General features: G+C 38.9%; 6 protein-coding genes across 6 annotated transcripts; 2 read left to right on the plus strand and 4 right to left on the minus strand.

Annotated features, from left to right (window-relative positions):
- Window positions 1–1,018: 1,018 nt before the first annotated feature.
- Cbr-rsp-8 lies at window positions 1,019–2,483 on the plus strand (the record flags this gene model as incomplete). The annotated part of the gene is made up of 5 exons (XM_002641384.1): window positions 1,019–1,063; window positions 1,458–1,513; window positions 1,559–1,883; window positions 1,936–2,189; window positions 2,267–2,483. The coding sequence occupies 5 exons, from the start codon at window positions 1,019–1,021 to the stop codon at window positions 2,481–2,483; spliced, it is 897 nt and encodes a 298-aa protein (XP_002641430.1).
- Window positions 2,484–3,229: 746 nt separating this feature from the next.
- Window positions 3,230–9,716, minus strand: Cbr-ntl-3 (the record flags this gene model as incomplete). Its single annotated transcript, XM_045243879.1, has 11 exons — window positions 3,230–3,328; window positions 3,375–3,584; window positions 3,635–3,990; window positions 6,971–7,109; window positions 7,817–7,993; window positions 8,091–8,447; window positions 8,489–8,755; window positions 8,804–9,064; window positions 9,302–9,403; window positions 9,454–9,618; window positions 9,666–9,716. 11 exons carry the CDS (start codon window positions 9,714–9,716, stop codon window positions 3,230–3,232), a joined length of 2,184 nt encoding a protein of 727 aa, XP_045095116.1.
- Window positions 9,717–10,551: 835 nt separating this feature from the next.
- Cbr-mif-1 lies at window positions 10,552–10,998 on the plus strand (the record flags this gene model as incomplete). The annotated part of the gene is made up of 3 exons (XM_002641387.1): window positions 10,552–10,662; window positions 10,709–10,884; window positions 10,932–10,998. The coding sequence occupies 3 exons, from the start codon at window positions 10,552–10,554 to the stop codon at window positions 10,996–10,998; spliced, it is 354 nt and encodes a 117-aa protein (XP_002641433.1).
- A 459-nt stretch (window positions 10,999–11,457) lies between these two features.
- Window positions 11,458–13,455, minus strand: CBG13303 (the record flags this gene model as incomplete). The annotated part of the gene is made up of 5 exons (XM_002641388.2): window positions 11,458–11,554; window positions 11,599–11,801; window positions 11,847–12,698; window positions 12,749–12,925; window positions 12,976–13,455. 5 exons carry the CDS (start codon window positions 13,453–13,455, stop codon window positions 11,458–11,460), a joined length of 1,809 nt encoding a protein of 602 aa, XP_002641434.2.
- A 343-nt stretch (window positions 13,456–13,798) lies between these two features.
- On the minus strand, window positions 13,799–15,664 carry Cbr-taf-12 (the record flags this gene model as incomplete). The annotated part of the gene is made up of 7 exons (XM_002641389.1): window positions 13,799–13,930; window positions 13,979–14,182; window positions 14,232–14,432; window positions 14,697–14,762; window positions 14,813–14,994; window positions 15,044–15,161; window positions 15,575–15,664. 7 exons carry the CDS (start codon window positions 15,662–15,664, stop codon window positions 13,799–13,801), a joined length of 993 nt encoding a protein of 330 aa, XP_002641435.1.
- Window positions 15,665–17,452: 1,788 nt separating this feature from the next.
- On the minus strand, window positions 17,453–23,958 carry CBG13305 (the record flags this gene model as incomplete). The annotated part of the gene is made up of 7 exons (XM_002641390.1): window positions 17,453–19,293; window positions 19,342–19,402; window positions 19,446–19,797; window positions 21,054–21,223; window positions 21,271–21,355; window positions 23,812–23,870; window positions 23,917–23,958. 7 exons carry the CDS (start codon window positions 23,956–23,958, stop codon window positions 17,453–17,455), a joined length of 2,610 nt encoding a protein of 869 aa, XP_002641436.1.
- Window positions 23,959–24,563: the final 605 nt, after the last annotated feature.

Raw genomic sequence — 24,563 nt, forward strand, 5'->3', positions numbered from 1 at the left:
AACCCCAGCTCGCCAACTATGGAGGAGTACTGTCGTTGAAGTCGGCAATTTACTTGAACGTTCTAGACCAATTTGGTCCTCAGCTCCATTATTCATTGACCTCATTAGTCAATCGTTAAAAATTGCCTGAAAGTTCGGAAAGCTACAGAACTTGATTTTTTTTTTCAAATCAATAGCAGTAGATGTGCAACCGCTGCATACCAGCGATAGGAGGAATTTCCGCCCGGTTTTTAGAGATTTTTTTCCGTTTCCGTTTCCACGGAAAAAAAATCCCGTTTCGTTTCCGTAAAAGTAAAATTGTATTTCCGTTTTTCGGAAAAACCGCCATTTTTTACAGCGGAAACGGAAAAAAAAATTAAAAAACAAAGAAAACATTAAACTGAAACTGGCTTGAAAAAAGCATGGAAAGTCATGCAAATATGGTCTTTAAACGTTAAAAACTGTATATTTTTACGTTTGAAGGGAAAAACCCTGAAAAATAGACGAAAAATAAAAATTTCCGTTTCCGTTTTCCGCCCGATTTTTGAAGATTTTCCGTTTCCGCGGAAAAAAATTTACGTTCCCGTTTTTCGCGGAAAAAAATTTCCGCTTCCGTTTTCCGTATTTCGGAAAAATGCGTTTCCTCCCATCACTGCTGCATACTATAACATGTTAAGCCGCGCAGGTTCCGAGGAGACCATTTTTTGAATGGAAAGTGGGCGAAGCCTGAGTTACAAGCTGCACGGTTTCTCTCGTGAGTGTATGCAAATATGCAAAGAAAAACTCTGCGGCAAAACCGTACACAACTTGCAATTTCGGCTCCGCCCACTTTTCCCCGGAATTTCCGGGGTCTCCTCATTGATTCACTGACGACGAAACCGCGCCCCATTAGACAAAAAAACGCGACACCACGCGCGCACGTTTTGTCGTCAGTCATCTTGATGTTCTTGCTAGGTTTATAAATGAGGACAAGAAATATATTTCCTCATTTCTTTATCGTTGTTGCCTATCATTTCTTCAAATTTATTCTTTACAGAAAATGGGTCCGCATACACACAGTCGTTCTCCACCACGCACTCGAGGGGTAAGTTCAAATTTCACTATTTGCATCTATTTAACAACAGTATCGATTTAACACAATTACCACACTCTGAACTTTTTTCCATTCATTTGCTGCTGAAAACATATAAAAACTCTGATAATTCTACAGACTTGTATGAAAATGAAATGTATGAAGAAAGAAAGCATTGATATGAGGAGATGAAAGAAAATAGCTGTAAACTGATTTTGAATGCCGCCCAAAAAGAAGAATTAATGAAAGCGATGAAACCACGGAAAAGAAAAAAGAAAACGGAAGATAGGAAGAGAAACAGAAGTCATTTGGGGGAAGACTCATCATAAATCATTGCGAAATTCATCATAAAGCGTTGCAATTTGATGTTAAGAAGCACCCCCAGGATTTTGCCCAATTTTTCCAGGATTCCCGTGGGCGCTCCAGATCACCTTCAGCAGACTACCGGAGAGTACGCGATAGGTAGGATTACTAGCTTTCTATTCATATTAATACAGACGATTTTAGCTCTCGTTCTCGTTCGCCTCGTGGCCGCTATGGTGGCGGTGGTGGTGGTTATGGGGGTCGTGGCCGTGGTGGCGGTCGTGAGGGACAAGATCGTGAGAACCCACCTCCATCCAAATGTCTCGGTGTATTCAATCTTTCTTCGTACACAACTGAGAAGGACCTGCGTGATGTGTTCGGAGAATTCGGTGAAATCGAAAAATGCGACTTAGTCTATGACCGCCCATCAGGAAACTCGCGTGGATTCGGATTCATCTATTTCGAGCAGATTGACGATGCCGCTGCTGCAAGAGAAAAGCTTTGCAACACGGATCTCGATGGTCACAAGGTAAATTATCAATATGAGAATAAACAGATTTCAACACAAAAGCTTCGTTCAGATTCGCGTCGACTACTCATTCACCAAGCGTGGTCATTCTCCAACTCCAGGGCACTACATGGGAGATCGTCGTGATGGTGGAACCAGCGGTGGACGCGGCGGAAGAGATCGCTACAACGACAGAGGAAGTCGCGGTGGAGGTGATAGATATGGTGGCGATCGTTACGAATCGGCCCGTTCTGGGGGAGATCGTTACGGTGGCGGAGATCGATATGGAGGAGATCGCGGTGGTCGTAGAGGATCTCCAGAGAGAAGGTAATAAAGTTTAACGCTTTCTTCCTCAACGGGCGCCTTGAAGTTAAGTGACTTGAAGTAAATTTTATATATTTCAGACAAGGAGGAGGTGGAGGCTTCCGTAGTGGAGGTGGCGGCGGAGGCTACATGAGAAACGGAGGAGGTGGTGGAATGGACCGTCGAGACCATCGTGACAGTGACAGACAAATCGGTGGCGGCCATCGTCCATATGATCCCCAATTCAGACGCCGTGTCGAATCATATGGTTCAGGTGGCGGCGGCAGCGGAGGACAACGTCGCAATGACAGATATTAATTTATCAATATATCAATGATCTTCTCTCGACATCACTTGAAAATACCGAACATCCTGTACCTCTTAATAGTTAATCCTGTTTTTATTCAGAATAACTTCTTTTTTTCATCTCCCTATCATGCACATTCTGTTCATTTGGGCTTCCAAACGCCTCGTTTTTAAGAAAAGTTAAGTACATCTTATTTCTTTGTATTGGTTTTTGAACGAATTCCTATAATAAATTATAGAAAAAAGCTCGGATTCGCATTTCTTTATGTACGGTTTTTTCGACGAGGGTGGGGGAGTGTGAAATCAAAATTGTAAAGAGGTATTTTCATTACAGGATAGAGAAAGTCGGGTAGAGATAATTAGATAACACAAACAGAAAATATTATTTAAATGTATAATTATTGATCATCCAATCTCTCTGGGAACATCATATAAGGAACCCGCACACAGAAAGAATGGTAGTTTTGTTTTGAAGGAGTTTACCACGACGTCCACCTATAAATGAAAATTTTTGGACGCTATCAAATACAGCGCCTAGGAATTTAGGAGGGAATCTACAATACTGGGTGGTTGGGGGAGAATTGAGGGGGGAGGGGTAGGTCTAAACTACAGTAATTCTAAGAATGGAATCAAGTTACGGTAGGCCAGATGAGAATTACTGATAGAAAAAAAACAACGAATGAGGGGTTGTAAACAATAATAGATGAAGAGAGATTGTGTGGGAAAGTAAGAGACGCGAGAGAGAAGTGGCGACTGATTCAGTCAAAGTCTTTATCCTCGAGGAATTTGTACTCGAAAGTGAACGACTCCTTTTTGCGTTGAGACCATTTCTCGAAATCGAAATACACGTATGTGCCCTGCAATTGATATATAGGTCACGAAATCAATAAAAATTTACCGTACCTGTTCATAATCGTCAGTAATTTGTTTGGGTTCCTCATGTCTTTGGAACCAAGTCAAATACTTGGTGTGGAAACGCCACGACAGCTTTTTGAGAGCTTTCGCCGCAAGAAGCTGAGCACGAGTTCCTTCCATGTAGTAAAAAATGAAGAAGAGAGTATCTGGAGCCAGGCGAAGATAGTACTCAAGACTGTCCGCTGTACTTGGTGCAGTCTAAATAAAGTTTGAAATTATTTTTCAAATAAAGTTTTTGTATTGCTCACCTGCCCGTACCAACTTGGCACTGGGAACGACATCTTCGTCAAATAGTTTCTCGGTTTTTCACTATCCAACGGGAACGTCGCCTTGTCACAAGCCAATTCCAACGCAGCCAACTGCAGGTCAAATTCCTTCGTCATCGATGTTCGTCCGAGTGGCGATGCGCCCAGCCACGCAGGAATGTGAGCACGTTTGGGCCCGCTAGCGGTTGGTTGTTGGGGAGCGGCCATGTTGAGTGCAGCTTGCAGTGCTGGATCGTCAGAAGACATTCCACCCAACATGGACGATGCAGTTGTAGGAATGGCGGACTGCGGCGGCTGCTGCTGCTGTGGCGTCGACCGGGCCACACTCGTTGCCTCCCCTGAGAAAAATATTGGTCAAAAGTGTTGAGAAGATAACATTTTTAGACCTTTCAAGATCAGTTTACATTATTATGCTGATATGCAAAAAGAGAAGCTGTGGAAGAGAAAATAATGTGGCCACGACCGAGCTACCGTAATCAACAAAATTTTCGTCAGTTTCACGATAATTTTTTAGATTTAGAAAAATTTCATCTTACGACTTGTTCGGAGTTTTTCAACACAAATATTGACGAAAAGCAATAGAGAAAAAAAGGACGAAGAATTTCCACAGCTCCAATATTCGCATACCAGCATAACACACTACTTCATACGAACGATAAAATTGATGAATTTAGAAAATCAGCGCACACAGAATTGGAAATGAGAAGTCCTACTTTCCCTTTGAAATGGAATCTTCAAGGAGTAGCAGGGAAATGAAGGAAGAAAGAAGAAATAGGACAGCTGTTCTTTTAAACGGGGCGCAGATCCGTATAAACGATCGAAGCCGATTCGAGGTTTCCCAAATGAATCAGAAACTAGGAATCTAGTTAATTATATAGATGTTAGGATACAGTAATTAGCAGGAGAAATTATTTTTAGAAGAAAGATTTTAGTGGTAGAAGTATTCAATTTTTGTGCTTTCTCGACTTTTTAGAAATTCAACCAACTTCTCACTGACCTTGTTTTTCATAAATCATGGGAATACCGTAATATCTGTAATAGAAGAGCCCCCACAGTCAACTTTCAGATAATTTATCTCGTTTCCTATGCGAGATGTCAGAAATCTGTCAACTGAAGAAATAATCCTAATGATTAAAATAACAGTCAATTGACAACTTTTTTATAACTTCGACAGGAACCAAGATAAATCGAATCAAAGTTCAATGCTAGGGGGGCCGTCTATTGCTAGGGGCCCGCCTTACGGTGTCTTTTCAAGTACCAAAAACTACGAAAACGAACTGGACTAACAAACTGGATGAGGGTATAGTTTTGGCGCGGCGCCATGACACTCTATAGAAGCAAGGAATTAGAGAGGTAGAGAAAAAAAGCAAAGCGAACGAGGCATTAAAAAAAATCAAACAAAGTGCTACCACCACACGAGGAAGTGAGTAACAGACAAACAGACAAATCAATACATATTGATAAGAAAACGATGAGCACATGGGGTGAGAAGAAGAAGAAGCCAAGACACTGTTTGAAGTTTATCTGACAATTTTTTTTTTCAGAAAAAAAAGCAGTTGAGCCTAGGGACCCAGAGGCACAAAGGTCAGAGTGACGCAATCTCTTGAGGAATGCAGCAGTGTGTTCTCTTGCTCTCTTTTCCTCATTCATTTCCTGCCTGCAGAATGCTTATTTGCAGCCAATTTTACGAAACCTGGAGTCTATCAAAACAGGCAAAAAACACTGTGATGAGGTTGCGAAATATATATTTGCTTCTCATTATGCTGAACGTGGGCTCCGCGTCCGGCTCACTGGCTTTACGGCTAGTGGGCGGCGACGGGTCTCAACCCCTAAAACTGACGTCACAGCTATTTAAGGAATACATTTCGAGAAAGTTTTCAGGGTGTATGTGACGGCACCGAAAAAAAAACTATGGTGACCACAAGAGGGCGGAAAGTAAAATGAGGAGAAAGGGATGATGAGAAGAAGAGGAAGAAGATACAAGAAAAAAAGGGAAAACCAGGTCAACAGCGAGAAAAAAACGAACTCGACCGACTAACACATTGCGTTCTCCGATCTTTTGTGTCTATGAAGGAAGAAGACATGAAAACACATGTGACATGGTAGAAATAAAGAAAACGAACGAATAACGCGTTTCTCATTTCTCCTTACACACCATAATGAGACTGAAACTGCCATTTCAAAGGATGGTAGAAAAAGAGAAAAACAGTTTTATTGTAACACTGGAAGAATACTTCACTTCCTAGTACTAACCAAACGCGTTCTTTTACGTTCCTAAGCTGTCAGAATATATTCGAAAACATAATGACATTTGGAATCTAGGTCATGGGAGAGCTTTCCTAATTTAGTCCCACATTAAACCGATCTTATCCCCACTTGCACCTGTGGCAAGTAATTATTCTTCGTCTCTCTCCGCTGCTAACCAATTACGTAGAAATTGAAAACAGCTGCTTATGGAACGAGCGCTGTTCTTCAGAAAAATTCTAAAAGATGGGAGGGGAGCGGCGCGGATGAGAAACCCAGAAAATGGGGGAAAAGGACAGACGAACTGAGTGAGAATGAAAAAAAAAGAAGAAGGAAGAAGAAGATAAATAGCTCCTCGAAGAGAATGAAGAGACGGAAGGTCCTTATTTTGGGGGCTTTCCCGCCTTTTTCTACTATAATCATTATAATCGTTCCCATTTTTCCGACAAAAACATAGACTGTTGAAGGTGAAGAGACGCATAAACATTCGAATGCTCCCTTGTGGACGCGCCCACTCCAAAAAATGATGACTATTCAAGAAAACCTATGATCTACAAGTGTAGATCATAAATTAGTTCGTAAGTAAGTCTGAACTCATTCATCGAATTCTACTTCAAGTCGACTACGAGCTATAACTCCCAAAAATTCGGCTCAATGTCTATTCATTAGGTCATGATTGTTTAAGTAATAGAGTTGGTTCACAGGCAATAGAGTTGGTTCAAAAAATTAATGTTGCTAATTTTGGGTATCTCTTTCCTACTCTTTCTATCTTTTGTTAATAAGAAATGTATGCTATTATCCTTGTCTGAGAAAAAAAAAAGGTTGAGACGCAGAGAAAAAGTGTCTGTGTCTCCACCTTATGTGTGCTATTTAGGCTCTCCGCTTCGATATCGCTACCGTATTCAGACTGCAAAAAATACTCTCTAACCTTTTTTTTCTCAGACAAGCATAATATTTGTAAAAGGGAATGAGTCATGTCGGAGCTAGGGACCGTTGTACACACTTTTTGACATCTCTAGTTTTTGTAACATCGCCACACATAGAAAAGTTTGTATGTTTTTTTTCTACACCTACCATTGGTACTCTCAGCCTTCGTTGTGACATTCGTAGATGGCTGATTCACAGACTCCGGCGGCTCAGAAGCTGTCGAAGGTGGCGCTGCAATCGATCCACGAGACGTCGTTGAAGCAATGCTGTCCTTCTTTTGTGGAACCTAAAAAAGCGATAGCTAAATGGTGCACTAGATGAACATGAAAATAAAACCACGACACATTCTAACTACTGTAATTCACAAACCGTATACAAATAGTTTCCCATAGCCACTAGTCTAGTTGAGATAATATGAGAGTTCTTGGATGCCTCTCCTTTCCGTATAGCAGAAAGAAAGACTACAACAGTGGGTCAGAGAACTACAATTCCTTCCATTCCCCCTATCAAGCAAAAAGGTTGACGTCTTAGTGTCTCACAACGGCAGCTCACAGAGGAAGAGAGGAGTGCTGTCATAAATCTGTCGTCTACGATTCCTTTTCCGAATTGGGAGCTTCGTTGCCTACTCTTCTCCTCCTCACTCTTGTTGCTTGGTACCCCGCCATTTCAACTCTCTCGTTAGCTTTCCAATTTTCTACTTTTACGAAACTGAGCTTTCTTTTCTGAAGGTTTGCTTTTCTAGCTTTATCGGTTCTGACAAATCCACTTGCACAGAACTTTTGTAACAGAATTCAATGCGTTCTCTCTTAACTTGATTGTTTTCTATTGATTCAAGTTTTTGTTGTAAACTAGCATCCAGCGGCCGGCTGAGATGATTCAACACCATGCTTTTAATTTCTACAAACTATGTTTCACACGATTCATGCTTTCTATCTATCTAGCTAGCAATATAGATCTATCTAGCACAAAACACTGCCACAACGGTATGATCACCTCTTCCCCAGAAGAATTCATGTGTTGTTCTTTCTTTTCTTCAGAAGCTAATAACAGAGCAGAATCAGTAGAAGACGAAGACTTTTCTATTACTGCCAGAGGTGCCGGCGGCGAAGAATCTCCCGAAACCTTCTCTGTCGCAACAGGAGCCACGTCCTGTTTGACACATTCTTCCTCCTGTTTACGGTATTTAGGTTAGCTTATATCAATGAGTATAGTGTTTACAGTAGTAACTTTTGTACCGGAATTTCATTTAAGCCTGAAAATAACAAACCTCGTTCGTAGAATTCGTGATAGCTGACGACAAGGGAACCGATTTTCCTGTAATAATTGGAGATGGAGCGGACGGTGTCGGCACATTGGCTGACACGGGCGTCGAAGGAACTGGAGTAGTTGTACTTCGTCCCGCTGCAACCGAGTTATACGGTATTCCTGGCGGCGGTGGAGCTGTAGAAGCTGAAAAGGAAATCGGAGGTTCACTGAATCTATCATTTGCCAAGCCGTACCTGGCGTGACAGGCGGCGTCTTTGGCCGATCGACGTTCGAATCTTTGCTCGCCAATCTCTTGAGTTCGGGTGTTGCAGCATGCGGAGAAGGCATTGAAAGTGGTGCAACTCGTCGGCCAGCTGGGCTTGGTGGCTGCCCGTTCTCACCACTTGTATGACGAGAAGCAGAGATACCTCCAGATTCAGATGTGTCGATGCCCAATTCATGTCCATTACTGTGATCCTCATCCACAGAAAGCATATTAACACCTCCGATTTGTTGGCAGAGTTTCTCCAAATTGAGATCATCGTAAGCGTCATCCGGATCGTAGTTGTCAGCCTCTTCCGAGTCCTCTTCATTCATCATTTCCACATAGGCTTCGATCGCTTCTTTCAATGTGTCGTATACTTTTTTGGCACTCAAACTCTCGTTACTAACCATTCGCATGCAAATCTGAAAACAAGCTGATTTCATATTTGTTCAAGAAAAAACAATGATTACCTCTAATTTTTCAATATGAAAGTTTATTCGTTCCAAATGGTGCTTTAGACTTTCGACTCGCTTTTCTCTCTCGTTTTTCGCTCGTGCGTCTTCCTTCTTCCCGCGTTTTCCTTTTCCGACATCAGCGGTAGCCAGGGACTCCAACTGCATTTCTGTTCGATCCACTTCTTCGTTCAAGGAGCGAATCTGATGTTGAATCCAGTCCATCGTGTCTGACTTTTCCTTTTCTTTTGGATCAAGCTTTTCCTCGGCAGAAAGTCCCTGAAAATTGACTGATACGATTTCATTACTTTAGGGCATGATATATCTCAATAGAAAATGAAGAATATCGGCTGCTCTTTCAGTTCACATACTGTGCAACTTTTTGTGTCGTATTTAAGCTTATTTTTTTCAAAAGTATATATTTTAGAAGAATTGCACGAGCTGAAACAGCTTCCAAAACAGCTTCCAGATCGGATCATTTTTCACACTAGTTCGAGTGGTTGTATTTTTCCGTACCAGTTTACTATGTGGTTTCGTCTTGTTCTCTCTTTCTACATCTTTGAATTGCTCCATTCGCTGCTCAATGAGCTTCCTGTACGAATTCAGCTTTTCCTTGTCCTGAATTAATAAACAATTTATAAATCATCAACATCTCGATATCGACATACCTTGATTTCGCTAGCATTCTGCCAATTTTTCACTTGATCTCTGAGCCTCTGAAGCTTTTTGATTTCTTTTTTCAAATCATCTTGATACTTGTCTCGCTGATTATCACTGTTAGCCTCATGCATTTTTTCCATTGTTTCTTCGAAAAGCTCGACGCCTTCGTCGATCTGAATTATAACATTTATTTATCAGCCATCATTTCTTCTCAAATCACCTTTTTGAAACATTTTTCAATTTCGGCTAACAGTTTTCGTTTTTCAGCCATGCTCTGTAAAACGATTATTATAGGCTTTCAGGGAGAAGAAATTAGTCGTAAAAAGGAAAAAAAACAACTTTTCAATCATAAGACTTTTTCAATTTATATTTATGGCTCAGTTACTCGCAGATTGCAAAAGTCGCCAGAAGTAAGTTTAAATCGAGAAAAGACTGCGAGAGAGAGCCATATAAACGCAGAGAAAAAGAGATGCAAAGCAAGCGACTTCATCCCCGCTTTCTCAGTTCTAGAAGAATACTTATTGATTAAACGTCGAATAACAGTGATAACTATGTGAGAAACCGAATTTTCAAAGAGAAATAGTTGGGAAATTTCAAAGAAGAGGAATAATTGTAGTTATTCAAGCAAAACTGAACAGGGTCAACTTCCGCCTCATCGAACTATTGATCCTGAGGCTGCTTATTGTTAAACTTTTAAATTTTTTCATCTGAACACATATATTGATGGTAAAATAACAAAAGACGAAAAGTACGAGAACTTTGCAAGCATGTGTTCGCCTAAAATGTTCACAAAACTTTTAAGAAGTAATTATTGCGGCCAGTGTATTTCTCGCCATCTGTGGACATTCCGTTGGTCGATAATGACTTTTTTATAATTACTATCATTCAAAAAGTATGCTTCCGGATGGTTGCAGTTTTGAAAATCGGATTATCCGCTGGAATCAAAAACAGCGAAAATCATCTGACGAGGTACGGTCGACGATCGCCATTGAGCAACTGGTGCATAACCAGTGTTTGCGTACTCGCGTACCGTAGTTTCGCTGAAAATAACCGGAATTGAGCCATTTTGGATAAAACTTTTGAAAAAAAAGCTGATTGTGTGAGTAATGCCTGTATTCTCTCTCAACGTCAATGTTTCTTTATCTGATGAGAAGAAAACATCCCTTTTGAAAGAGTTATCTGACGTTATCGGAAAACTACTCGCAAAGCCGGAAAAGGTTTGAAATATAATTTCCCTTGAAGTCAAATTGTAGTTTTTTTCAGTATATGTGCATTCATATTAATACCGATCAGGCAATTTCATTCGCTGGGACTACGCAACCAGCTGGATTCGCTGTTCTGAAATCGATCGGCGGTGTTGGAACCGCAAAACAGAACAATGCGATTTCCGATAAAGTCTACCCGATCATCACCCAGCATGTAGGAATTCCAGGTGATCGGTATGAAACAAATTTTTAAAAGTTTTTTTCTAATTTTTGGTTTTCAGCCTTTACATCGAATTCGTCAGTCTTGGCGCAGCAGACATCGCTTTCGAAGGTCACACATTTGCTTGAATGTTTCGATCCAATTTGTATTTATTCCTATATTTCTTTGTGCATATTTTTATTTAAGACACCAAAAAATTTATTAGATCGAGATGTTTCAACATGGAAAGTTTCATGATACAGATAATGCACTACAATGCCAACAAAATGTACCAGGCTGGAAAAGAAACAAATTGATAGAGAAAATTGAAGTTAAAGGAGTGAATTTCAGAAGAGTATTTTAGATTAGGAACCCGGGCTAGAGAAACAAAGTGGGAAATTTTGGTATTTTGTAGTAGAAGTTTTAAAAAAGGAGATTATCACATGATTCAAAGAGCAAACAAAAATGTCGTAAAATCTCAAATAGGAGTTTTGAAGGATTTTACGGTAGTAAACATTTCTCGAGGATTCAAGACAGCGGCTATGATAGATCAGGAACGAAGTACAAACACGTAATCTGCATTAAAAAGATAATAGTATCTGATGAGACTAGTTTATGACTAATTTAATGAAACCGATTAGAACGTTGAGAATGAGGACAGCAGTTCCGAAGGTGAGAACGATATATTGGATGAGCTCACGGCGTCTGGAAAGTACAGATAGTTCGATTTTCGGTTAGAAAACGCTCACTTCACACTGAATCCAGAACTTTTCAGCAATGTGCGGACTATGAATTGTCCATCTAATCCATACACAGGCATTGCATTGAATAGACCAAGAGCCAGGGAAAGTGTGAACATATACTTGACAGCCAGCTCGAAATGTTCCAACCATGAAATCTGGACGAATGAGAAGCGAGGAGTCCATGGGGAAATTGAAACCATCTGGAGCATCTGAAACAAAACGGGCGATTATGTAAAAATGTAACTGAGACTGACCTCATTGAGTTGTCCCACGAAAAGAATTGGTTTGGCTCGATTACCCAACTCGATTTTCACAAGACGAGTTCCATTATGAAGCGCTGGATATACGCAGACTTTCTCTCGATCAGCTTCTTCTTTTTTGCACGGTTCGCTCACATTGCAAACGGCTTGCTCGACGACGTGCCTTGCATGCAGACAACTGTATTTCGTTATTGTTTTATCCTCGACCTGCCCCGTTCCTGCCGCCCCATATGGAGTATCATCATGTCCTTCTAATCCAAGAAGAGCATTCAGTTGAGGCGCTCTTGTTTGAGTTTCTACTCCCTTCGGGACCTTCTCTTCTCTTTCGAAACATACATGTGCAGTAGTTACATTGAATTCGTCACAACAAAGAATCTCGTCAGCTTCTGTTCGATGATTGAATGCGGTTGCTGCTTCGACAGCTTCTTTATCCACACATCGACCGTTATGCATATTCTTCGAAGCTCGGATGCACCTCCACCAATCGGCCACAGTTTCCACATCGCATTCGTCGATACTTTTGACGATGTTACCAGAAACTAGACCAGTTTTCGGATTTGAAAGCCCAGACCTCGCATCGATCGCTTTGACAGACACTCCATTTCCTTGGGTTAGAATTGGAGAAAGAATAATAGGAGTTAAATGGAACACTGTCAATGCAAGAAGGGCAAGAAGAAGATTATGCCATATTCCAGCTCCAAATATTTGAAGACGTCGAAATGCCGACGCTCTTTTCAGTGTCACTGGCTCGATGTCTGTGAATGCCCCTGGGTAAACGGCGAGAATGAAAATGCCAAATCCATTGACAGTCACTCCGTTGGAAATTGCAGCCCATGCGTGTCCCAACTGAAAGTTTTAGGTTTGAACTTGGTTTCTTATCATTAATTTTTATTTACCTCATGGAAAACAGCAGCAACTACAAGAACAGTCATGAAAATTGGAATATGACTCCATGGAAGATTGAATCCTGGAATTATAGGAACCAGCCCGCGTGAGGATGACTTCTGGCCATCTTCTATCATATCGTATTCCGCACTCTCCACGATAACAGGATTTTGCATCTGCTCGGTGGTCTAAAAGAAATATTGGCTTGTTAGGAAACATTTTTTTCCTCTTATACTACCGTTTTAACTTCTCGAGGTGATATAGAGGTTAGGACTTCGTGCATTGAACGATACTCCATTCCTCGATATGCTTGAGTTTTTGGCCTTGTAGTGGTCACCCATTGTCCAACGTCTTTCAACAGCAGATGAGACATATATGCAGTCATTCCAAGAAGGCAGATAATAGAAGCAAGGACACCGCAAGCAAACCATACTCGAACCAGTAAATTGCGACATTTTGATCTTCTAGATTCTTCGAAAAATAAATCGGAACCACTCTTCTTCTCATCGTCTAGAATATCGGCCTTTTCATTTAAAAGAATATTCTCTTTTGGTGGGGATGTTACGTAGAATCGAAGTTGAAAGGGCGAAACTTCAATTCCATATCTATGACACAGATGAAGATATGGCTCAAATTGTGCGACACGGAGCACATAATCGATCAGGAATATTGCACTCCATGCGATTAGAAAGATCGCGATCGCACTAGTGGCCAGCATATAGCGTTCTGCAAAAATCTTTGCTTTGAAATAAGATCCATGGAATTTAAATGACTCACACTCAAGTTCTCCTCCCCTTCACTTTAATCGCATTCTCCGTTTTCTGTTTTTTTCTGTGAACTGAATAAATAAGTTTAGAATATTTCAGTTTATATAATACAAGTTGAAAGTAGGTTGCAAGGAATTGGACCTTTTAAGAATACGATAAATGATTTAAACATTCACATTCATAATAGTTTATTCGAGCGAGATTTGAAATTAGAGAACAGGAATGGCAGCTAGTGACCCGGAGGTGTAAAGAATCGTCATATATTAAAATGATAGAGTTAAAAAAATCAACTAATTAAACTTTTTTCAATTGTTTCTTCAGCAGAGCGACTCGTTGCTTATGAGCCTCTGTTGGCAAATGCTTTTCCTTTGAGAGGTCTATAACTTCATTTGGATTCCCGAAGATGTGGGTGGCAGCGCGGGGAACCTGAGAATGAAATCTGATTGGTATGAACATTTCATATTATAAACGCACCACCGGCATGTTATAAATGTTTTTGAGGATGAACTCGATATCGCGAGATTCTATTTTCTTCATATCCCGGTTCTTGATCATCTTGCAAGCTTTATCGACCAAAGCGCTGACAAAATCATCCGCATATTCGACAAGAGTATCTTTCACACTTTCCTCCAAAACCGTTGTCTGACTAATTTGTTGCATCAAGTCGTCGAGTCTTGACTGAAACTATTTTATTTTTCGTTTAATTCGATTGATAATACTGTTTTACCTTATCCATTATAGCTCCACAAACGACACCTCCTGGATGTTGTTGCTGTTGCGAATGGGATTGTTGAGCTTGTGGAGGAGGTGGAAGAGGCTGTTGTATTTGCCGGGGAGCTTGTGGCTGCATTTGCTGCTGAGATAGTACTTCTTGCTGTTGTTGCTGTTGAATCGGCATCATTTGAGGAGGCGGCATTGGGGAGCTTGCCTGAAAAGAAAATCATCAGGGGTGTTTTCAAAAATTGTATACCTAGTGTTCCGGGGCCTTTTCATAGAAATAAAAATCACAAATAAAAACAATGTTAAAGTTTCTAGCAGGAAGAAAAGTTCAGACTACTGAAAAGGAAAAACTTCAATCGAAAATAGATCATATTTTGAAAGATCCACAATTGGCGCTATTATATTCTAGCAAGTCTAAATTACTACTGTAGTAAACAATGAAGATTTCAGAATGAGAAAAAGAAACACTTACCATAAAATGCTGCGGCGGTTGAATTCCGTGCTGTGGTGGTCCACTGACCATCCCCATTGGCACTGGCTGAAATAATTAGAACATTATTACCAGAAGCCTCTTCAACAACATTATACCCCAGACATTCCCATTGGCATTTGGCCCCCTTGATTTGGCTGTTGCATTGGACGTTGTCCCATCTGAATTGGTTGCCCACTTGGAGTGAACTGTTGTTGTTGCGGTGGCATTCCCATCGGAGAAAAGTGCTGAGGAGGTCCTTGGCCGCGCATTTGAGGTGGTGGGTAGGGCATTTGGCGCACTGAAAGCATGAATTCGCATTATTTTCAGATATATCTTTTAAGCCTCACTCGGTTGCTGCATCTGCATTCTCATCGGTCCACCCATTCCACCCATTTGTGGTGGCGAAACGAACTGTTGCTCATTCGGATTCTGGTGGTTCTGAGGCGGTGGACCCTGTTGCATTGGCTGAAAATGCGGATAGAACATAGGGTAGCCATGAGGGAACGACCACATAGTTTAGTAATATTTAGTGAGTACAGTGAGACGGGTGACGAATTGAAGCTTTTGTGATGGGAAGGGAGAAGAGAGAAAAGGGCACAATCGATATTGGAATAATACACATATAGCAATGTTACGGAAAGAGAACGAAGAGACGAAGGGCTGCTGCTTCCCGGCTTTTATTATATTTATATTTTTTCGGGCGAGTGGTCGGACACATTCACTTTTGGTGAACTAAGGTACACATTGAAGCAAAAATGAGTCATTTAGTTAGACGAACGTAGAAACACTGCTTAAAAATTATTAGGTGAGTTTCATCAGCGCTTCTTTTTATTTGTTTTTTCGAAAACAAGCTTGTTTTATAGTGAACACGAGCTTACGGTATTTACGGAGAGAGCCGCCGCAATTTGCGGGTTGGCTTGAACTATAATATGATTATTCGGTGATGGTGGTAGAGAGCAATCTTCCATAATTTCAAAATATCTGAAAATTTTATGTTTCGCAAAAAACTATCCGAGCTTCATCTGAATTTAGCTGAATAGAAATAGCTGGCCTCAGTTAACTTAATATAAGATTCAATTAATATCGATTAAATTATCATTAAAATATAATAAAGAAATTAATAGGTACATAAAGGAATTAATAGGTACATTAAAGACTTCAGGAACATTGGTTTTCCGAAAAATTCTCAAAATTCGCAAAAATAAATCGAAAAGCTGTACAGTAACCGGGAAATACTAAATTCGTTGTGGACATAAATTAGAAATTGCGCTGTGTTCCTTTAAAAAAGTACTGTAGGGAATAGTGAAAATACTTCAAATTTTCAAATTTACACAAGAAAAAATGCAAACTTTTCACTTTAATCGACGTAAGAAAATATTTAAGTTTTCTATAAGAACAAAGTTGGTGAAAATGCGTAGTACAACCTCTCCAATCAAAAAAATTAACATAATAAACAGTAAATATCGTAATATTTCGAAAATTATAATTCATTCGAATCAGATGGCATCTACGCCGTTGAAAACAATCAATATCTTGAAACCAATATTTTTCTAATCTAATTTGTATTATGTCGAAATCAAAATTATATGCGTAAAATTAGGAGATTCTAAATATATTCAGAAAGATGGAAAAACGATCCGAGAAATGTAGGACATTGAGATTTGATGAGAGACGTAGGGAAAGAGAAATTGAGGCCAATGAGTGGGAGAGAGAGGACACTTTTTCACTCTGCCTCTTTTCCTTCTCTTCTGGGAAAACAAATGAGCGTGGACGTGGGAATACTAGGCCAGCAGGGAGAGAGACAGCGGTTGGTTGGTTTCTCATGGTAAACTGCAAACAAGTGATAGGACGGTCTTATAAAAATAAACATGTCACAATCTTTTAACGGCCCTCTGACTTCCCTTTTTTGACAGTTTGTTTCCAGTTTTATCATATCGCAACAACGATCGAAACTAGTTTTGAATTTTAACAGATGGGACAGTATACTGTGGGAATTACAGTGATGGGTGCTGTAAGAAAAACGAAAAACAATGTCAATACAAAAGGAGTATTTATCAGCTGTTCAAACACATGATACGTTTCCTGTCTTGATAACAAAAAGTCTTTTAAAACTTTTTAAAAACCAGTTGATTGGAGAATAGTAGTACATATATTCCAGTGAATTGAATAACCGTAGTAACAGTTTTTTAATGGTTCATATCTGATTCACATTTAGAAAACACTTTGGTTTATCCTGAAGTCGGCTCTGGGACATATAAATCTTAGGCTTTTTAAATATGTTTTTTTTCTGTTTGAACACATTCTGAAATTCATAGAATTCCAAATTTAAATTTTTTACAAATTTAAATCTTTAAAAAAATGTTTTTTGGATTTTTTCAATAAAATATTTTTTTACTTTCTTAGATTCTATCCGAAAAGGCATATTTGAAAACGCTAAAATTGTTTTGTAGTCCGAAAATTCTCAATTTCAGAGTTATCGAATAAGTTTTTTTCCGAAAAATTCCAAATTTTAAGTTTTTTTTCCGAAAAAAATTATTTTTTAAATTTTTTCTAATTTCAGAATGTGACAGGATCAATGATATTGGAACATTTTGAAAATTTATGTTACTTTGAGATCTCAATAATAATCAATTTTGAAAATGATTTCCAATAGTTTACTCAATAAGAAGATATAAAAAAAACAATATGGGATGGATAAAATAGGTTGACAACGAAATAATTATAACCAGTTTGATTCATTTTTCATATGTTTTTAATTAAGCAGATTGAGCTGCACGAGCGGCACGTAACCTTCCAGCTTCCCGGATTTCACTCATCAATGAATCCCTCAAATCTGGATTTTTAGATGCAATCGGTTGAAGAGCCGGCGAGGCAAGAACAGGTTGGGGCGGAGGCGGAGGAGGTGGAGGAGTTGATGTTGGATGATTTGATGATGGCTCAGTGTCCACGACCTTTCCAAGAGAGATTCCTGATCTTTCTACTGGCATTCCCACTTTTCGAAGTTTAGGTCCTTTCAGCACATCAGATATATCGAAAGTCTCTCCTTGAGCAGAGGTTTGTTTTGGAAGCTTTGGCGCGATAGGAACTTTGTCAGGGATTACTGTAGGGATAGTTTTTGGATAATGTGGCGATGTGGCAGATATGGTTGTGGGTTTTGGTGAAGTGGCGGAGAGTATTCCAGCGGTAGGCATACTTCTTCTGTTAGCCGATGGAGATGGTACGGCATTTTCAGTGGATAAAGATCTTAATGTCGGTGGTTGAGGAGAGGAAGTGGTCACTGGAGCCGAGATTTTGCGATAACTCGATGGAGAAAGAGCTCCTGATTTGATTGTGGTCTGATCGGTAGACATTGCACGAGTCATTGGAGACAATTTAGATGGAGATGGAGATTTCTTTTGGGTTAATGGTACCGTGGCAATGTTAATTGTAGTTTTCGAGGCATAACCATAGTTAGACTGATCTTCTGAAACCGTTCGATTCGTTCGATTAGCATCCACTTCTTTGGTCATTTTTCGATAATTGACTGGAGATGATACCACTTTCTGTTCGGCTTGCGGAATCGTAATCCTTGTTGAGTATCCAAATCCATTTTGATCTACCGAAGCTCCTCTTGTCATTGGTGGATTTTTACGAGTAGGAATAGAAGAGGAAGAAGAAGTAGAAGACGTGGCAGTAATCATTCCTCCAGGGGAACTATTTCCATTTGTCATTTGAGGATGGAATTGTGGTCTCTCGTATTTCTTCTCTTCTTTTACAGGAACGGATGTATACATTTTGGCTAGAGAATTCGATTGAGGTGGATCTGGATTCTTCCTTAGAAGTTTTGGAGATGATGCGAATTCAGGTGCAGTATACGGTGTCTGAGCAATCTTCTGGATCGTTGGAGAAACTACAGGAGCACTTGGAGCCGCTACTTTCTTGGATGCTCCATTCATTTGAAGTCTCACATATCCATTTGAAGGAACAGTTGGCATTCGAGGAGAAGAACAAGTATGTTGTTCCTTCCGATATTCAGAAAGTTTTGGGGGAGGTGTATTTGGGATGGGCGGAGCTTTTTCTTCAATTTCTTCGTAAATATCTTCAGGATCGATTGGAAGTCCTGGAGATTTCATTGGCTTGTATTCAACCATCCGAGGTTTTGATTTAGTTGGAGATTGTGGAGGTGGTGGTGGAAGGAACTCCTTTCTTTTTGGCTCTGGACTCTTTACTTGAACTTCCAACGTCTTTGGATTGCGGTACTGTTTGACTTCTTTTTCTCGCTGGCGTTGTTCTTCAACTTCCCGACGTAACCGATCAACAGCTTCTGTATTCTGGACGGCACCAACTGAAATCTTCTGCTTTGCAGCAACAACTACTTCATTTCGATTTTCATCCGTTTTGGGAGATGTTCCATTTTGAGATGGTTTAGGCACTTTTTGGTACACAGTACCACCAGGAACCACACCAACACGTGCAGGTGGTGAAGGACTAGTCACTGGTGGAGCGTAGAAGTTTCCGTATTGAGGAATCTTCAAAGGAGCTTGCTTTTTGACACCGTTGCTAGTGTTATTGTTACTGTTCTTGATATTATAGTTGTTCGAAACAGGTTTTGGTCGATCTGAAATGAATTCAAATCGAATTAGGCAAACATTTGTAATTCAAGTACCTGATGTAATCTGTTTCTCAAGTAACTTCTTCAACTTTTCATGATCCTTCAACATCTCTGCCTGAAAAATTTCATAGATTTTTTTGAAGATATATATTTCATACCTTAATTTTTTCCTCTTTAAACGATCCTCCATCTTCTAATCTCACTTGATTCCATTCCTCAAACTTATTCTGTAATTTCTTCAACATCTCCTCGTAATCCACTTCATTTTCTTGTTGTTTCCGATGAGGCGGAGGTGGTGGAGGAGAAGACGTTGCAGTCGAATAGATGGAATTTGTGGATGTTTGTCGGAAGTGTTCTCGTTTTGTAGCAGGAGATGGAGATGGAGCTACTGATGACGTCATCGGAGGAATAGAAGCCGTTGGAGGAGGAGGTGGAGGAGCCGCTCGCTTTGATCGAGGTTTTTGAACAATTGGGGATTCGTCATACTGACTGACTGGGGTAGAAATTACCCTGAAAACCAAAAATTTGAAAATCTCACAATCAGAGCTCAGGTAAATCTCTAACCTACCGGGAAACCTGTAATAGAAGGGCTTCTAAATTTGAGCTAATTATCTCACAAGGGAACCATGTTTAGCCTTCATCTCAGAATTTTTTCTAAATTTGCTCATTTATAGTTTCGAATACGGGCTTTCTCATGGTGTATTTGGTTTTCTGCACAAATTTCTAGAAGTCGAGAAAATTCCATCTGCAAATATGCTGTTTTTTTGCTCTCCTCCTTCCCTTCCACCGAAAATCAAAATTATGTTTCATCTATTATTTGAGGAAAAACCTCAAAAAAGCAATATATTTTGAGAGAAAAATTCATTTTGGACTTGTTTCGAAAACCTTATCTACTCAAAATGTCACTCGAAAACCCCCGATTCAAACATATTTAGCGCGGAACAGTGATAAATCCGTCAAGAAGTATGTAAATCTATGTTTTCACAAGATTTGAGTGCTATTGGGTGATTTTCGAAGGATTACGATTCTTACAAGTTTCGGAAGAAATCACTTATTTAAGATTTCAAAACGGATATAGGCTACAGAATTTTGTGAAAAGACCCATTTTATCATTTCTATGCGTTTAGAAATCATTTTAGCACATTAAAAAAAAATTTCGAAAAATTGTAAAATTTTGCAAAGGTACCCATGGCAAAATTAAAAAAAAATTTTTTTTGAACAATAAGAAAACTTTGCCAGATTGTAGAGAAACTTCTAAAATTCTGTCTGACACTCAAAAAATTCCGAAAAGCTCTCATTAACCTTTTCAAAAACTCACTACAAAAGTAAGAAGTTAGTACTGAAATCACTTAAAAAGCCCATAACTCGACTTCTAGAAATGTGTGCAGAAAACGAAATACACCACGAGAAAGCCCGTATTCGAAACTATGAATGAGCAAATTTAGAAAAAATTCTGAGATGAAGGCTAAACATGGTTCCCTTGTACTATAGTTCCTCTAATAGAAGACCACTCAACTTTCAGCTTAATTATCTCGACTCCTGTAAAAGATATAAACAATTTGTCAACCAACTGATAAAATATTGTTGATAAAATGATAAATATTATGGCAGTTGACTGCGTTTTGATGTCTTTCACAGGAATCGAGATAATTAAGCTCAAAGTTGAGTGGGCTTCTATTAGAGGAAATACGGTGATTGAGCTAAAACTTGACAGGCTGGGAGCCCTTCTATTACAAGTTTTACAGCAAGCTTTTTCTGTCACTCACGATTCTTCATCATCCAAAACAATGTTGCTTTTCCTGGTTATCACCACTGTTCCACTCTCATCTGATCCTCCAGACACCACGGATGACGTGGCTGACGGTGGTAACGAAGCACGTACAGTACCCGGTGGAGAATAATGAATTACACTGGTTTGAGCAATACTTCCTTTTCTCTGAATCCAATAATTTGATTAATTAATTCAAAAACAATGAAATTTACCGGTGGCATGACGTCTTCTGGAGGTGTAGAAGAGAAGGCCAATGACGTTGTATCTTCCGTAGTTGCACTCTCAACGGCAGTGGTTCTGCAATTCAATTCCAATCATCTCCGTTCTCCTTTCTCTTATTTTTTGTGTGTTGACTTGAACAAAGTTGGAAGAAATAGAATTGAAATCAGAGAGAAAGTCTAGAATAGACTAAAACTATACGTTCAAAGAGAGAGACAGGTATAATGTTGCGCATAATTATGTGAAAAGTGGGTACGGTTGGGAAACAGGGAGAGAGGAGAAAGAGGTTTATATTAGCTGATTTCGAACAAGTATAGAATAGAAAAGTGGCAACAAAGGTTGGAAGTGGTCAGTAGTATTATTTGTATGTAGAATGAAATTTAGAAAAGAGGAAATACTATTTAAAGGGTTGAGTCGGATTCCAAAATAAAAGATTCGAAAATATGTAATTCAAGGAAAACTGTCTACGGATAATTTTCCTAGATAACAAATCGGGTCACATTACCGGACCATCGTATCCATTTTAGACTCCTAAACCTAGACTTACCAATTTTAGAAGCCGAAGAAACAAAACTAAAGTTGGGTCAACAATTTCTCGAACTCTCAAATTCCTTAAATTTTCAAACTCGGAAATTCGAAAACTAGTCGGAAGTTCAAAATTTTAAAAGGTTCTTGAATTTTGGAATTCGCGAACTCTCAAATTCGCAAATTTGAAAATTCAGAAAATAGAAATTCAGAAACTCAAAAACTCAGAAACTCAGAATTTCAGAATATCAGAAATCCCAAAATCGGAAATTAAAAATTTCAGAAATTCAGGAATTTAGAAAATTAAATATTCGGAATATCAGAAATTTAGAAACTTAATTAATCAGAGTTTGAGAAATCTGAATGTTAAAAAACTCAGGAACTCAGAAGTTAGAAAAAATTGGAATTCCGAGATAAGAAACTCAGAAAATCCAGATTTCCAGAAATTCATTATTCAAAACTTCGGTTTCAGAAATTCCGAAAATTAAAAAAAAAAATTATAATCTCAGTAAATTAGTTTTTGAGAAATTTGAAAATTCAAACATTCGGATGTTCAGAATTTTTTTAAATTCTCATTTTCAAGGATTTCAAAAGGGTGCCCCTATTTTTCCGGAATATTCAGAAATCTCCTGTCAGTTTCCAAGTTTTCGAACCCTTTTATTTCCAATTCAATTACCAGACCTAGACTATTCCTTCGCTATGGTTTCTAGATTAATTAGAACATTTTTGATTTCCAAAATTTCGAATTTCCAAAACTGAAAATATTTAAAAACTACAGTAATCCACTTTTTTTAGAATCAACTTCACAGTGGAATATAAAACGATATTACATAAACTGGATATATTATCGCGTTTGAAAAGTGAAATCGAAACACCAGACGAACATAGAAGCTCCGGTGTTGGCGAGAGCTCACAGCTGGGGAGCTGAGCAAATACAATATTTGGCACTTTGGAATAAAAAGCGAAACGGAGAAGAATTTTTGAAAAACTATGTGACGTGGCAAGAAGGAGAAGGAGAAGAAGAAGAAGTCTAGTTTGAATTTCAGTCCGTTCTTACTCCCTTTTTTCTTATCATCGCAACTCTTTGTCCTACCTGAAAACGTCATGTCATTAACCATCTCCTCGTAATGCAATAAACTTCTTCCCATTCTTTTTTCCCCAATTCACATTATTTTCCATCGTTTAATAAATATAATCATCATACTCATCATCACTCCATTTAGAAGAAGTGAAAACAGAAGTGGAAATGTAGAAAAAAGGAGAAAGACAGGATACAGGCAAAAAACGAAAACGGAATTGAATGGAAATTCATTTTCGGATTTGGATTGAATTGGTGACAATCAGAAGAAGGGGAAAAAACACAACTTTGAATTTATAGAGGATTCTACAGATTTTTTTTGCATTGGACAAAGATCACTGGTGGTTGTTTTTTTTATTAGATGCGAGCAGGTGGAAGATTTTACAGTAATTTATGAGTTTTTTGAAAAGGGGCAATCTTTCTTATATATAAAACGCTAGAGGCGTCTGTCCGTCCTAATGTCCGTCTGTCAACTTTTGAAAAACTTTAAAAATAAGTATAGATTACGTGACCTAGATTACTAGATTACGTGAGAAAACGTGAATAGTGGAACGACGAACAAGTAAAAAAGTAGATTGAATCGCGCCGAAGGCACTAGCTTGCTGGTTAAAAAAAATAATTTTCGAGAAGTTAAAAAAAAAGATTTTGCGATAGAAAACTAAAAAAGTGAGTAATCACTCTGGTCTACTCTCAATGCGCGCTGAAGTCGAAATTTCGAGGGTGGGCGGAGCTTAGGTCCCGGAGCGAAATCCTTAAAGACACATGCAAATGAGCATGTTATTTTCTGGCCTATTCTTTTCGTTTTTTGAAAAGACGAAAAATAGGCCAGAAAAAACTTACAAAAATACATGTTCCTTTAAATGCGCATTTAAAGATTTTGCTACTAAACAAGAAACGGAGAAGAACAACAGTAACTAATCGAAAAACAAACCTGTTTGATTCGACGGATTCCTGCTGAAGAGGAGGAGCTGCCGGCGCAGGCGTCGTCTTCTGAAAATCAATAAATGTTATTTTCAGAATGTAAATAGAAACGGACCTTTTTGAAGATTCCCAAAAACCGCTTCTCTTTTGTTTTCATCTTCTCATCTATAATTATGAAATTTGTGATTCACAAAATGTGAAAGTAGGAATCACCCAAAAAATTGAGTAGTTGGAAGAAAAAAGAAAGAGCATGTAACACAAATCGAATGTTTGACTGATAACAGAAAAAAGTGTAAGAGATAGGGAGGACAAGAGAGTTATAGAAAATTATAGATAAGGATATTGATATGGGGAAAAGAAATAGAATGAGAACTCGAGAGGATTAGAGAGAACAAAGGAACATAAATAATATTTTGGTTTTAAGATTACTGTAGCCAGAAGAAAGTTTAAGTTGACCTATATATAAGCTATTTTTAAATGTTTCTATTTATGTTTAGATTGGACAACGAATAAAGAAACATTGTTTGTCCAGTAGGGAGGCTAAACCAGAACATTTTGCATGAATTCAATTAAGCATTATCGCACTCTACCTGAAAACTGTTCCGTTTAGTTGTCCAAAAAGTGAAGACAAAAAGAAAGTGAGATTTGAGAAAATGAATAAAATTTATATGGAGATATATATGGGAAAACGAAACTTTTTCTCGAATAAGAGTCTATTAGGTGGGGTTGGGAGGAGGTGGACGACGGGCGGAAAAACGGTTT

The sequence above is a fragment of the Caenorhabditis briggsae genome, assembly GCF_000004555.2.
Source record: "Caenorhabditis briggsae complete genome, chrIII, whole genome shotgun sequence".
Taxonomy (NCBI): domain Eukaryota; kingdom Metazoa; phylum Nematoda; class Chromadorea; order Rhabditida; family Rhabditidae; genus Caenorhabditis; species Caenorhabditis briggsae.